The 15,349-nt window shown below is 33.5% G+C and overlaps 2 protein-coding genes and 1 long non-coding RNA gene across 26 annotated transcripts in view; 1 reads left to right on the forward strand and 2 right to left on the reverse strand.

Annotated features, from left to right (window-relative positions):
- Positions 1-123: 123 nt before the first annotated feature.
- Positions 124-4,428, reverse strand: LOC126872215 (cyclic GMP-AMP synthase-like receptor). 7 transcript variants are annotated; one of them, XM_050631935.1, is made up of 11 exons: positions 4,309-4,428; positions 2,864-2,964; positions 2,660-2,776; positions 2,350-2,520; positions 2,166-2,266; positions 1,781-2,081; positions 1,547-1,711; positions 1,356-1,481; positions 1,089-1,272; positions 747-794; positions 124-665 (listed from the first exon to the last, which is right to left on the reverse strand). In XM_050631935.1, the coding sequence occupies exons 3-11, from the start codon at positions 2,774-2,776 to the stop codon at positions 592-594; spliced, it is 1,287 nt and encodes a 428-aa protein (XP_050487892.1). In that variant the 5' UTR covers positions 2,864-2,964; positions 4,309-4,428; the 3' UTR covers positions 124-591. The 7 variants fall into 7 exon arrangements, with proteins under 7 accessions (XP_050487892.1, XP_050487877.1, XP_050487884.1 ...); XM_050631920.1 differs by lacking the exon at positions 4,309-4,428 and adding an exon at positions 3,737-3,875; XM_050631927.1 differs by lacking the exon at positions 4,309-4,428 and adding an exon at positions 3,619-3,766.
- On the forward strand, positions 3,881-4,772 carry LOC126872564 (uncharacterized). Its single transcript, XR_007692062.1, has 2 exons — positions 3,881-3,921; positions 3,996-4,772. It is a non-coding gene; the product is annotated as an uncharacterized LOC126872564 (long non-coding RNA).
- Positions 4,688-15,349, reverse strand: part of LOC126871746 (DNA polymerase epsilon subunit 3) — a 32,138-nt gene continuing 21,476 nt past the window's right edge. For 2 of the 18 annotated variants that reach the window (XM_050630924.1, XM_050630934.1), the window contains exons 2-14: positions 13,307-13,484; positions 11,536-11,677; positions 11,288-11,434; positions 10,745-10,965; positions 10,118-10,275; positions 9,531-9,724; positions 8,829-8,974; positions 8,606-8,732; positions 8,360-8,525; positions 7,914-8,145; positions 6,869-7,196; positions 6,564-6,764; positions 4,688-5,476 (exon numbers count right to left, since the gene is read on the reverse strand). In XM_050630924.1, the coding sequence (XP_050486881.1) occupies positions 4,856-5,476; positions 6,564-6,764; positions 6,869-7,196; positions 7,914-8,145; positions 8,360-8,525; positions 8,606-8,732; positions 8,829-8,974; positions 9,531-9,724; positions 10,118-10,275; positions 10,745-10,965; positions 11,288-11,434; positions 11,536-11,625 (2,631 nt within the window). In that variant the 5' untranslated portion in view covers positions 11,626-11,677; positions 13,307-13,484 and the 3' untranslated portion in view covers positions 4,688-4,855. Of the gene's footprint in view, positions 5,477-6,563; positions 6,765-6,868; positions 7,197-7,913; positions 8,146-8,359; positions 8,526-8,605; positions 8,733-8,828; positions 9,104-9,530; positions 9,725-10,117; positions 10,276-10,744; positions 10,966-11,287; positions 11,435-11,535; positions 11,678-13,306; positions 13,485-15,349 lie in introns of those variants that run through there. The other 16 variants (XM_050630944.1, XM_050630953.1, XM_050630986.1 and 13 more) reach the window with 16 other exon arrangements.

A 15,349-nucleotide genomic window follows, 5' to 3' on the forward strand; every position in this document is an offset into this window, starting at 1 on the left:
GATTATATCAAAATCTATTTTATCTTCTGAAAATAGTTCAAAATATAAATTTTAGTACATATATTACAAATTTTGGAAGTGTAATTATATATAAGTGTAATTATATAAGTGTAAAATAAAATGTAACTATAAATTTAGAAATTTATTTTACAATGTGTACATACAAATTTATAAAGCGTCTAAAAATTTTTTATAATAATAGAATATACATATGTATATAATAACAATAATAATAATACCTTATCATATATTAGAGTTTGTTTTTTTTCTTCTTTAGTATATATTTTCTTAACTTAGGGATAGTTATTTTAGTTGAATATCTACGTGAAAAAATAAGTCGAATTAGATGGGATAAAATTTTTTCATATGACAGTTTGTCTCTGAGAAAATCGAAATTGAAAATTTGTGAAGTATACTTTAACTTGGCTAAATACTCACTAGGTATGAGCAAACAATCAATAGAAGGTTATTATACATGTGAAAATAAGTCAAAAATACAAAATTAACTTTATTCATTTAAGACTTCATTTTTAAGAAAACAAAATGTAAACACGTTTAATTACGAACTGGTCTGATAAACGTGCAGGAAAATTAGAAGATTACACAAAAGGTCTGATTTGTTTGGTCTGTATCATTGTTTCTCTCGTCAGTTCGAATTATGTTACCTATAATACATACATAATGACGTAACTAGTACAGTGCGTAATTATTCTAATTATTGTTTTATTATGATAACTAATATATACCTGGGTTATTTATGTTATTCTTTAATGACAATAATTCTTCCGAGGTTACTGTAATGTAAAAAATAATAGCTTTAGATTTGATACAGACTAGCAGGACGTTATCATTGTGAATAATCATTACCTATTTCTCTAAACGATATGTTTAGAAATGTTTTAGCAAAGAATTTGCAAAGAAAATGTTTTACATATTCATGTGGGACAAAATCCACTTATTTGTATCAAGTTTTTACACTAGGAAGTCGCATAAAACAAATACGTATTTTAATATAATTTAGCACATTTTTTTAACTTTAACAATATAACAACATAACAACAACATAACAATTTAACAACATAACTTACGAATATATTTGGCCAATATATATTTATCCGTTGCATTCTTTTCAATATCTTTAATGATGTTTTTTAAACGTTGAGCTATATTATACATTTCCATCTGGCTAATTCTGGATAATAAATTGTACTTTTCATTCCAATAATAGTCTAGCTTCCCTTGCTCACAAACATGTTGTAATTCTTTAAGCATCTAAAAACAGCAATAATTTATATAGAAACATGTAATACTTTATAAATTTTATGTGTATATTGATTCAATATGGTTTATATTACTTCAAAAAAGAAATATGCCAAAGATATTGTATTGATGCTCATATTTATTTCTGTCAGTTTGTTTAAACATGTAGTTTCTATGTAATAGCTTGCTATACTCTTCATTTTTTGTGTATTTCTGAATTTCTAAAAAATACAATGATATCAGAAATATTATAATTATACTAAGATGAAATACTTTGTTAAGCAACCTTCAGTAAACGTATAACTTGTTTTACACGACCATATCTTGCAAGGATTTCATTTTCTTGAAGACTAAAAGCAGTTCTCCAATAAAAGGATGCCAAACTAGAATCACTATCATTACAATCAGTACGTACTGGTACTGGGATTGCAAACCAGTTTTTATTTCGACACTAAAGACAAAAAATATTAATAATACAAGTGCCTTTATATAAATAAAATACTGTGATAAATACACAAACCCTTTCAAGTTCATCAAATTTTGTAATATATCTTGGAATGATATTTATATCAAAAGGTAAGGATGGTGCTAAATCAACACATATGTCCTCAGTTTTATGTGGAATATTCACTATTAATGTGATTGCAGGCCCACTTTCACTTTTTTTAATTTTTACTATATAAGAATTATTTATTACTAATCTGTATCTATCTTCAACCTTCTGTAGCTTGTTGAAAACTCTGTCTATAATTCCTTTAATCCAGGAACGAAATGTATTTGGATTCACGAAATTATTATTATATATTAATTTGTTAAGTTGTCTAGAAAACAATAATATTTCACATAAAAGTGTAATAAAATTCTTCATATACTTTATATTTAATAATTATAGTTTATTCTGTAACCTCATTTCTTTATTTGTAAGATTTTTATATGTATATGTATTACGTGCTTGCACATTATCTTCTATAATTATTTTTACAAAACCTGCCCGATCTGACAAATACTAGATAGTAGAAAGAAAATATATATCAATATAAAATTAAACATAATTTAATACCCATCTTAACTAACTAAAAACATGCTTACATTTATGTAATTATAGTTGATAGGGAGCTTTAAAGTAACGTTGAGATCAAATTCATTTGGTGCCTCTATTTTTGTACCTTTATAGAAGCTACCACAGAAAATAATTTGTTGGTACATTTTTTCAAACAGTGAATCCTCTGATTTCATATGATTTATTAGCGTTTCAATTACCTATTTATTAAATCAAATTATAACAATACATATGAATATAAATAGAAAATTTAAGTCATTATTACGTTTTTAAATATTTGGTATAATCTCATTATGAACAATATATTTAATTATATAGTTTCTTTGCAGGAATACGTACCGGTCGTAACTGCTCGTTAACTTTCTTTACCTCCTCAATTTGTAGCGATATGAACATGTTACATATTTTGATTATTTCATCACTTTGAAGACACTTCTTCATATCCGCGTTTTGCATCTGTATATACGAATAAAAATATTTTAATATTTAATATTTAAATAAATAAAACATTCTCAATCTATGTAAGATTATAATAAAAAAGACCTTAAAGATATATTAATGCGTTTTTCTTTTTGGAAAAAGAAACAGTGGAAATATATGACGCGTTTGATTTGTAATATGTAAATCCCTCCTATTGAATATTACTGCAACAAAATCATAAATTATAAGCTTTGGAAGAAACAGTTACATGGCATAAATCGAAAGAAATCGATATTATACTATTTAAAAAATATAATTATCATACTTGTTAGGTACACACTTAATAATAAAATACATATCATTATTGAAATATGGAGCAAATTCGCGAATAGCGTTCTAAACACTTATTGTTACAAACCTAATCGCTTTGAATTCAGAACCGATGAACTCACTATCGAAGTTTACTCACTACTACGGAAGTTTAGCTTTGCTTCGCGATTTATACGCTGTTATCGGCAATGTCAATGAGATTGAAAAGCGATCCGAAGAATAGAGATATACACTCTTTTTTAATAAGACAGATATCAGTTGAAATTCACTTTTTAATAATATCGTAGTCCTTAACTGATTCGAATGTCTAGATCACTTTGCTAATTTCATATAGGATATCATTATATGTAAGATAAAATATATATGTATATGTAATTATGCACGTAGTTATACCATATATTTATTTACTTCACACATTATACGCTTGTATACTTATTTACGTCAAACTTAATGCAACAGTTACGTAATATGAAAACAATTTCATAGACTTTTCTGTAATATTGGAATTTGCTATTTAATTACTTGCACTAGAAAGACGTGTCACGTACGTCGAGATGCTTTTGTTCCAAAATCGCCAGCAACGTGTATACCACGTCGATGGGCATTTGTCGCAGAAATAAAAATAACGTGATTAATGCTATTATTGCCATGAGCATTTATTCATACCTGTGTAAAACTCTACATATAAGACCCTACCAACGCACTAAGGCGCTGATTAAAAGATTGTACTCGCAGACGCGGTGACGGGTTACTTTGTCGTCTCAACGTGTATTACATCATAGCGCAGGGCACACGCAACTGTGAGTTTATTGGTAGCGCAAGTGGTTAATATATAATAAACTGTAATATATGTAAGACATAAAGTGGGCTAATAATTTCTTATAAATTTATATATCTGTATATACATATATTTAATCTTTTGCAGACGAGTATCGGCAAATAGCCGCCCAAGTCTTTTTACTGCTGCGGACGCGTGTCGGCATATAGTCGTTCGAATCTGTTCCGGACAGTTATCTTGAAGTGGCAGGCGTACGTCTATTTTTCTAAGCGATAATCTTATGCATATTTACGCATGGATATAGTTAACTAAACAGTAGTATTATGTTTTTGATAAAAGAAAATTATAGATCTTTAGAAATCCTCGCGATGCAGGATGATAGTCGAGACAGAACGAATTTCAATCTTTCAATGACATTGCCAGATGAATCAGAAAGCTTTTTATATATTTTTTATAATACCTTATGCACGATGCCTAAAAGTTCCAGAAAGAATATGTTCGTTAGTGATAGTAGTGATGACGAACATTATTTTGAACCTGACAAGAAGAAGACGACGACAGTGCTTTAGACAGTAGAAACGAACTCTGTTCAACAATGAATCGGCTCAGACGTTTCAATATTTCTAGTAATAGTGACAGTGATGATCAACTAAATATTGATGAAAATGATACAAGTCTCGACAATGAATAACGTAAACGTTCAACGTATATATTTTCTCAACTGCGCGCACCAATACCTCTCGTCCACAGCGATGATCGCTCGTCGAGCGACCCCGTCCGCAAAGAATTAACATTAAAGAAATAAAATGATCTTAGGCCTAATTTTTCTACAATATAGGTATTATTAAGAAGATTTATTTAAATTGTTCTTATTCTTAGCACAATTGTGAAGGATTCTTAATGAAAATAAAAAGAGTATTTATATTTATTTGTTCGATCATTTTGCGCGCTTATTCTTCCGGCATAAAAAATTACAAATTATTATACAAAATGTATTCGAATACGACTTATTTGGATTCAGTCAGATCCAAAATCTTCATGCAAATTAACCGTAGTCTTCGCATCACGTGATTTGTTATGTCACTACTTTTTTTTAAAATATCATTCAATTCGTCACATATTTCGCTTACGTGTTCATCGAGCTGACTCAAAGGCGAGTTTTTATCGAAAGTTTCGATAGATTCGATTTCCAATTTAGCGAGTTTTTGGTCCCTTTGACAATCCTCGTAATTGTTACAAACATGGTAAACATTTTGTGAATGTATCGCTATATGTTGCAAATAATCTCGAATATCTGAAAAATCCTGAAGCTCGTAATAAATCGTGCCGGAAAGATAAGCAGGCAAAGAATCTCTCAACGACGACTTTTTTGTAACCGCGGCTGCCATTTTAGTCACAAGATCCTCGTTCGGACACATGTGAGCTACATAATCAAACGTTTCGAAAGCTTCCTGTCGTACCCATGGATTTTCATCTTCCAAAAGTCGACAATTGAGCTCCGTTAATGCATTAACCGTTTTAATCCCACAGTTATCAAAGGAATCGATACTGTTTCTCAAGTAATACGACGCTACTGCCTTTACGTGTGGCGGGAGACATAACAGCGACGTTAAAACTGCTTCTAGGATCTGAAATCATTAAACATGATTATTTATGGTATCGGTTAACCATAACCATTAAAGCATAGATCGTGACTCGTTACGCGGTTCGCCTGATTTATCGATAAAATAAACTTTCGTAAGGTAATTTCATCGATGGTACGAATTACTATCGATTACGTAATAAATGAAACATGTGAAAGTATTAAATCAGTCTGGACTACGCGAATCGCAGAAAAATATAACCTTAAGTTTATATAAAACGTTACGCATAGAGTAATTTTCGAAATTTGTCTACGTTGACGATAGTACAAAAAATGCTGGAAGAGGATTTAATCTATAGCACTTATTTTAGAGAGTGACGGAAGCCAGGCAACCGTTCCAAGCGTTCGAAGTTTCACGTTTTCTTACAAGATAAATAATATTCCATTGAACATTTTTCATTAAAAAATAAATAAAAATTAAAAATATTAACTAAATTAAAAATATAATTTTCTGTAGTATGTTTTATAACGTGGTATGTATTTCCTGTTTTGTTTCTCATTACCGTCGACCACTTATTTTTTATTTATAAATAGGAGTCAAACGAGTTTAATAGCTCGGTGCACAACTACATAGGCGGAATTCACTGTAACGGTACTGGCCGGTGCAGGCATCGGTCCTGTTGTGTCCTTGTCTAATAACGCATGCATATCCGTACTTCACGCTATATTGTACGTGTATATTGCATTGCCAGAAACGGATAGATAAAACATCCTGCATGTCACAGCCATCGAAACAATAACCAGATAGTAACAAGATAGTCGTGTCTGATAGATAGCCGACGATAGCCGCTCCAGAGGGGCCAAACCTTAGTATAACAACCCTCCCAAATCAGCACTCAACACATTTTTGTTATAACACTTTGATCCGTTACTCTGTTGGATTCGTACAATAAATTTTACTATCATATCTAAAGTCCGAATTTTTACTTTATTTGTGAAATCTTGAGCGAAACTATGACGCGAGAAGATCACCGGTTCTTATTGGGCCGGACATCGTGCACGTGTCAAGACACGAGCTGATCGTTTAAAAGATTAATTATACAGCAAAGGAAAACGAGGAAAAATGTACATACCGAGAAGAAAGTATCCTCTTGAATTTTTTCAGGCTGCGTAGCACTCAACAGTTTCGACGTAAATTCCGATAACATATCCAGCTGTTTGCCTTCGAAAATTTCGATCGTGCTCGCGATCGAGTTCCATATTTGGGATAGAATATTAATGGTATTTTTCTCCTTCGTGTAGTTGAGTTTTCCAATAAGCGACATCAGCATCGTCTTTTAACGAGGAAAATGATTATTAAAATTTTCGTAAGATCGAGATCGAAAATTTATCAAATCCTTTTATTATGTAATTTATCCTTGAACATAAGATAACATACGATACGATTCCAATTCTGTACAGTAGGCTGCCGCTGTAATTCGACGAATGAGCGCGGTATCTCGTTTAATACGCATGCCAATCGATTCTGCAAGAACGCTTTTGTTTTCGGGGGCAAAAATCGCGCGACGGCCAGCCAGCATGGATTTTCCAGATCATCGAGCTCCGTTATAACGGTGTGCTTCATTTCCTCCGGGAGCAAATTGTACAATCTTCCAATCAAGTTCTCCAACATAACGATCTCGAGACTGTTGCTACGTCTCGTTAAAACAGCATAAACGTTCAAGAGGTATTTCACGTGGCCAGCGCAAAGTTCTAAAGAACCAATACTGAAAAACAGAGTGTTACGTTGAAGAAGCAGACAATGTTCAGAAAATTCTTTCGCGTTTACATTTATCGGAGAAACAATCGGTTTTAACTCGATGAAATACAATTCCTTGTCATCGAATTACGACCACCCAAAGTTTCTGATATTTCTTACTTTTTTAACAAAATCGAAAGATTCGCTAAAATGTTATACGTATTCGTTTTAGTAACTTTTGTTTCATATTTACGTCTCTTCTCTTTATATTATAGCTCGTACTGTTTGGTCCATGTCCTCGTTATTTTCCCACATGTCTCGAGTTTTTTTTTTCCAAATTCAGTAACGTAATGATCAGAGACGAGTAAACGAGTGATTTCAACAGATTCTAAATATCTTGCATGGCACGTAAGTCGAACGAATTTGCTTATTGTTCGCTATGACAATACGAGTGTACTGTTCGATGAACGAATTTAGGTTTATATTGCGTAATAATCTTGATAATCGAAGACAATTTACTATTTATAACATAGTCTTGCGTAGTTAAAAGCGCGAAATTTCCGTACGTGATCTTAATTCAACGGCCAGGCATTGTAATATCATAGAATTTTCTAAATGATCGCATTTTTATTACAAGATAAACTATATCGAGAACGTATTTGGCGTAGTGTTTTACTTCAGAAGCGAAGAACGAACGACCAAAACTTAACATCAACTGTGAAAATTTATTGATCGATTTACAAACCGGCCGACGAAGCACCAAATATCCGAACTAAGCAAAGAACTCCAAAGTTGATTGCTTAATAAATGCTTCAATAAAATCAACTCTACAGCGTGAAATCCGTCTGCAGGAATTTGACTGATCAGTCCACAAATTGGTACTATCGTGGCTTCGTATATCGAGGCGGATCTCGATCTTTCTCCAATATCGTGTACGCCTGGTAATTTTACTTGACCCACGCAAATCTCCTCCTGCACTGTTTAACGGTACAAATATAAGATAATTTTCGAGATTATTAGAAAATATCAGAATTCTTTATGTGTAACGTCAGCTTTCTCTTATTCTGTAAAACCTGTTTCTCGAGGTTTATGTTAAAAGATCAAGTAAGTTAATAAGATTTGTTTCGTTGAAAATTCTATTTGCTCGAATTTGATAGATACCAAAGGTAGGATTCGAAACGTGGTACTTACAGTGATTAATGTTGCTTAACGCGACATCGATGATCGATTCAGCGCCTAATGTCCATTTGCAATGTTGCTCGTATGGCATGTAAATTAATTTTTTCATGATATTAACCGTTAACAGATGGTAGCCTAAATTATCGATATTTGCCTGATTTCTGTAATCGAAGAACGCCTAAAATATTTCAGGGATATCGAATAAGATACGAACTTTCTATGTTAAACTGATCTGTTAGTTAGATTTTGTCGACGAACCTGTTTAAAATCGGATGATTTGAAAACGGTATTTAAAAATGGTTCCGATCCCTTCGAGATTTGAATGTTTATTAGATCCATCAGTTTGCTATCAATTTGCGAGTTTTGTAAACACAGTGGAGAACACCTGATTGCAAAGAGCGATGTAAAAACCTTTAATCGGTCGTAAGATACAAAAATCGAGAAATCAAATAAAAAAAAAAAAAAAAAAAAAGAAATATACCTGTGCATCTTTAGCAAAAGTTCGATCACACACGGAAGAATTTCGTTATTTATGTGTGAACAATAAGCTGCAAACAGTCTGTCCAAAATTTTTAACGAATGTCCAATAACTTTTATCGTTCTTTCTTGTACCCGATCACTTGAGTCCTACGTAAAGATGATTATAGAAAAAACTTGGAAAAAGCAAATATTTTTATGGATCTATCAAGTCCAGCATTTTGTGTTTAGTTTAGATAGTCGTTTCGTTTTTAGCTTGTTCCTCAAGATATTTGTTATCTGAGACAATGGAAAAAGGCGTTATTGCGAATTATCTAAGATTGTTAAAATACACAATACACAACCACAAACAGAACATCTGCTGACGAAAAAAAAAAAAAATAATATTTTAAAACTGATCAAGTAGCAAATAATTCTATACAAACAAATATTAGATACGATCTATATTGTTATACAATCAACAAATAGATAGATGTGATTAATATGATGCATCGTGTATCTATATAAATTTTCAAACATAATCTAATCTCTGTTTTTCTCTCTTTTTAAATTCTTCAGGTGTTAAAAAACGAAGTTTTACAAATTTCGATACACGTTCGGATCGAACTTTGGCTCATTTCAACGATTTTGTTATATCAACTTTGTAATAATACAAAAGTAAAATAATTTTTTCGTGTAACTGTAGAATTTTTGTCTAGAAACTTACCTGGCAAAATAGCAGCATCGAGGATACATCTTTTGTGAATTGGGTAAGCTGCAAAGTGACGTTCATAGCGTTTATTCGTTTTACATGATGTTGATTCGTAATCGCCAATTTACCGAATATTTTCGACGTTTCCACGAACGTTTTCAAATCCAGTTCGCGCGAGATGGTAACGAACGATCCGATCGAATCGATTACTGTTTTCAATAGGAGACGCATGAATAAAAAAACATCGAGTTTAATTAGAACAATGAATTGGCAAAGTATTAATAATACTGAGATATGTACACATACGTGAAACGATTAAACCGTTAAGGACCAAACGTTGAAATAACATATAACAAATACGTAAATACAACATTATTGCGCAATAACAGATCTGAATATCTACAAATCTAACGATCTGAAAATCGAAAAATATGAGAGCCTGGTAACTTGAAAAGTTGAAAATGGAATACTTCGTTAAAGCAACGTTGGCCATTAATGGATTAAACAGAGCAACGGTATCTTCTTTCCTCTACTTGACGTACTCGATAAAGATAAAGATGGTTCGGGTTAAAGAATCGTTAAGACGTAATAGGATCGCTCACCTTTTACCAATAGTTCCGTTTCCGATTCCGTATCCGTGTCGAAGACTATTACGTTCTCTAAAGTGGCCAGGAATAGAGTCAAGATCGTTTTCGCCTTGCGAAATAGATTCGTTAATTCCTCCGATACGTCCTCGAATAAAGTACCGTACAATTTTTTACTGTAAAGGTCGACACGTTTTCAAGTGAAAAAAAAAATCATTCGTATTTACCAGCTGTTCTTATTTAGTCAAGAATAATATTATTAAACAATATTTGAACTAGGGATGTTTATGCAAATTCATATTTTCACGAATGCAATTAAAGAAATGGAACGTAAGCAGAGATTTCTTTCATCTCGGATATTATTCGCTCGAAAATATTAACAACAAGCGTTCTACTTTGAATTTTCGCTTTTAAATTTTCTATAAACGCATAAAAATCCACAATTCAACAACGTTGTTTAAGTTCCAGCTGGGGATAGCCATCCACATGTTATTTAACGATCAAGCCAGACAAATTTACCGAATGTTCAGCTGGGAAAATTGTAAAGTACAAATTAAATAATAATAAAAAAAACTTAAGTTATTGATATAACAGCGTTAGAAAAAAGGGAAGATAATTGAGAATGTTTCTGACCATTCGCCTCACCTTGCTCTACAATGTTCGAATATTAGTTTAATCGTAAGAGGCACGTTCTCCACTATGCATTTAAAAGCATTGGCAGATGTTTTACAAAGTTTCGAAACCCGTTCCATAGAATTCTCCCACACACTTAGTAATTCGCGACACACGACCAATTGTCGTTTCGTATCTTCCACCGTGTGTCCATCCGCGTTCGTATTCATCGTTTCGCCAATTTTCTTCAGAGCCTTCAAACAAGAAGAAACTTCAAAAGATACAACGATTGGTCGAACCAAATATCCATCGAGGTTCGCATCTCTTGAGATTCTTAATTAATTCTGCCGCGTTCTTTGAACTATTCTTGCTAGAATTTATGCTAGAATTTATCTTTAAAACGTTTCTTGAGTCTGGAGAGATTGCAAGATAATCATCATCGATATGCATAATTTTGAATTTCGATTTCATGCTAAGAACTTTCCTCGGTCGTTGAAACGTTCTTATCGAGATACGCAAATTCGAAGACCGCAACAGAATTAATATCAATTTTTAAGGTAATATTATTCAATTTACCTCGGATAAAAGATAATAGGCGAAAGGAAGTATTTCGTCGAAAATTTTCTCAGCGAGCAAATTATCCGAACACGAGGACAAAGATCGTTGTAGAGCCTGTTGCAACAACTCCGTGTCGTATCTCTCGGTCAGGTTCTCCAAAGCGTCGTGATCATAGTTACGTCAAGGATAATTAGTAGAAATAAATGGTTTTGCATCATCAGAATGTGAATAGTAACGTGAGAATATAACATTGTTCGAAAGGATATTTTTAAATTGGACGAATAATCCTCGGTACTTTTGTCATTATCCGAAAACGAATCCTCCAATAAAGCGGTAAAAGAAGTCTCGCTTGCCATTTTCTCGAAATATACAAATTCTATGTTCGATTCTGATGTTGAGCTTCGATACCTGCGTGAAAAATCATGTTTCTAATATATAGGAGCATTGCGCGCGTTATAATACATATAATTTCGTTATTAACAACAATAACAATTATTCGTGGAATAATTCGAATGATCGAAATCATTCTACTTTTTATACGAAAGTAATCATCTCCTTTTTTTCGGATTAATTGCCGCTGTTAAAGCAGCCGTTTCCCTTTCATTTGCGTTCGACTTGCCAAAAGATTAAAAGATAACATTTCTCTGGATATAGGTAAATCATGTCTTGACTGTACAAGGCGATGGTTGGCGAAATAATTTATAATTCCGTTTCTCGTGTCGCGGGCAAATCAAGCGTCCATCAATCGCGGTGAGACGGCTCGATCGTGAAACGGGGCCTCGAAAATTTCTTGGCAAGCCTCGCAAGTCGAACTTTCCAGTTCCGATCGAGCACGATAGACAGTCGTTTCTCGAGAAACCGGAACAGGGATGGACAAACTCGATTCGTAGAATCGTAAAAACCGAATCTTTTTACCAAAAAGAACCGCATGCACCGTCGAAACATTTTTCGCATAGGACGATATTTAACACGGTTCTGGTAAAATTATGTTCGTAATTCAAATTACATAATTAATCGTAAAGCAAGTGAAATTATATTCGTCAAGGCCGACTATTGGGCTTCCTTATGATAACGAGACATTGAGGGAGAAAGTAAACTAAGCCAAACGCGAGTTCGTGGCATTAATTTATTTCAATAAGCTGTATTAATCGTGCAACGATGGGGAAGCTCGTTATTTGCAAATCAGATCAAGATATCACGATGTAACCAATCGTTGCATCGAATATTTCTTATATCTTTCTTCGTTATATCGAATATGCTTCTAGTCTGAATGTCTCAAACGTATCGTAATATCGATAACTGGACGTAACAATGTTGGCATTTAACGAATAGAAAGCTCTATAATCAGAAACTAAACTAAACTACAATAAGTAGATTATCGTAATATACACTGTGAATTTTCAAATGTTTTATACTGAAAATCTTTCACCATATGATCGACGGTCGTCTGTTCCGTGGTAATCGTTATATTTGTTCATTGCTCTTATTAAATGTAAATTCACTTCTTAAAATTACGACGTCTTTCTATATTTCTTATTTCGTAAGCTCTCTTTCGTCCGCCACTGTATATCGACACCTGGATCTATAGGAACAATAACCACGTGAAAATTAAGCAACTGTCGTACAATTATAATTGAAATAACAATTGCGGTAACTTTATTAAGTATTTATTAGGACCAAGAATCGGAAATGAAAATAAAGAAACGACGAGACAGATTCCAATGGACGAGTTATCCATCGGTGTTGCCCATCCCTGGCCTCAACACGTCGAAGTCGCCGATAAGAGGGGCAATTAGGGTTGCAAGCGCTAATGGCTGGGCTCTCTTAATTTTCGGCGATTCGACGTGACCGAGTTCCACGGCGAAAGTTTCTCGTTTAAATCCTCGCCCGGTGAAGGTCCCGGTGAAGTGTGATTTCGCGATGGGGCGAGGAAGAAAGAGACGAACGAGAGGAAAACGAATTCGAATGATCGCCGATGCCATGGTAACATCGGACAACAAGCTGTCAGATGATAGGTAAAGTTTTGATCAATAATACCTGGTGACTGCCGGTTGAAATTCAAGTTCGCTGCTCGTATGACACGTTCCAGTAAGATCGAGCCTTTCGATGGAACTCGAACACGATCGCAATAACTTCGACGAACAATATCGAGTCGCTGGCTCTCCTTCGGTAGAGGGAGACGCGTGCTCGATTTGATGCAACAGTCCGAAGAAACCTAGGATATAAAATTCACATATTTCAGCAGAAAGAACATTAGCGTGAAAGCATTTCTAGAACGGAGCGACGTTTCACGCGCGCCTTAATTCACTCGCATTATCAGAAAATAATTTCAAAGGCATTTCGGTGTAAGAGATAAAAGTGATGCCTCGTACGATCACAGTTATTCTTCTCTGTGACATTCATGGTATTACAATTAGAATTCGTGGTATCGTTTTAAGAGACAATTTTATAAAAATCTTTTACATTTATTGACACACTTGATGTTTCATATGGTCGATTATAAAGAGAACACGCAAAGTAGCGGTAAATTAACGATATATTAAAAGATGGTTCAAATAGAAAAAAACGAATGGTTCCAAAGGGGGACGTTATTCGGTGGAAATTAATTTTTCTGCAGATAGCCGAGCAGAGATCGTACGAAAATGACGCGAGTTTTTTTTTTTAATGGAATCGTATATTTTTAAATGCAGTAATCGATTCGTCTTGACATTGTCTACAAAAAGGTACCTGTTTATGTCGAAAAATCGTTAGTTTGGAAGATATTTTGATCTGAATATGGCAAAATGATATTAAATAGTAAGTACACTTGCCTGTAACTTTCCTGAAATTACAGTGGGTATATTTCTTACAATGCGATAGTAGATAGACGAGAGAACGTCAATTGATATCGTTACAAATGTTATTTCGTTAAATGTTCAGAGGCACCTTGATTTTCAATGTGTAAGTCACTTTGCAATACTTAATGAAATTAAAACATCTTCTAAACCAATGATTTTTCGGCATAAATAGGTCAACACTTTTTTGTAGGAAATACCAAGACGGATCGATTATCGTATTTAAAACCGTATGACTCCGTTTAGAGAAACGTACGTCAATTTCGTATGACCTCTACCCGACCATCTACAGAGAAGCTAATTACAGCAAATTACGTCCTCCTCAAAGCCATTCGTTTCTTGTATGAATCATTTTTTTTTTCACGGTGAATAATTTACCAGTAATTTGCACGTTCTGTTTATAATCGGGCATCCTGTATATTTATTTCTGAAACGAGTTTCACGCGTTAAATGCTATTTAAATGCAAGGAAACTGACAGGGTTTCGTGTAGGAAAATTTTCCCGATTCTTAACCCTTTGACGGTGAAAGGTGAAAGAAAACAGCGAGGCTACGGTGCTGTAAATTTCACGTCATCAGTGTCATTATACGTGATACAATTATCAATCCTCGGTTAACGAAACAACGCGGATCATTCGCACCCTAAAGGAGATTTCGCTCGCGAATTTTCACAGTTTGTTACAAAGATCGATCGTATAACACAATAGGAATTTCGGCAAGTGTTCCAGAATTTTGTAGACCTTTCGAAAGTTTACAGCAGGTGAAGAACCTGGCGTGGAGAAGCCAGCTTCTCTACGATCATTCATTTCCCAGAAATAATTGAAAGGAGTGCAAAAAGCTTTGACGATAAGGAAATAATTATTTTCTAAATTGTCTATCGTCAATTAATCGTTTCGTTACACACCATCGAATGGTTAACGGAGAACGTGATTGTGAAATACAAGTTTCTGAACGCTCATCTTGGAAGAAACGTTGTTCGATATTTTGAGATTCGAATTATGGGAAAGGTGCTTCGTAAGGAATATTGGAAGAGATATAAATCTAGTCAGAGTGTTTTTATTGTTAAATTGTGTATTATTCTAAAAATAGTCTATGATTAGTTAAAAAAAATTCCTGTAATTTAATTAGAAAGGGCCGTATATAGTTAAACATACTATTTATATTATTAAGCGATTGCGACAACAGAATTTAAGCACGTACAGTCACACACTTACAATTAGTTTAAATTTCAACTACAAGTCGTAAAGT

This window comes from Bombus huntii, chromosome 1 (assembly GCF_024542735.1).
Source record: "Bombus huntii isolate Logan2020A chromosome 1, iyBomHunt1.1, whole genome shotgun sequence".
NCBI classification, from domain to species: domain Eukaryota; kingdom Metazoa; phylum Arthropoda; class Insecta; order Hymenoptera; family Apidae; genus Bombus; species Bombus huntii.

What these genes read in the sequence shown, in the direction of transcription:
- LOC126872215 (XM_050631935.1), bottom strand. Translation starts at nt 2,776, where the DNA reads ATGCAAAACGCGGATATGAAGAAGTGTCTTCAAAGTGATGAAATAATC. An exon ending in TATATTGGCCAAATATATTC is followed by an intron (nt 795 to 1,088) that starts GTAAGTTATGTT and finishes TTTACATTACAG; the next exon opens with TAACCTCGGAAGAATTATTG. An exon ending in GAATAACATAAATAACCCAG is followed by an intron (nt 666 to 746) that starts GTATATATTAGT and finishes TATGTATTATAG; the next exon opens with GTAACATAATTCGAACTGAC.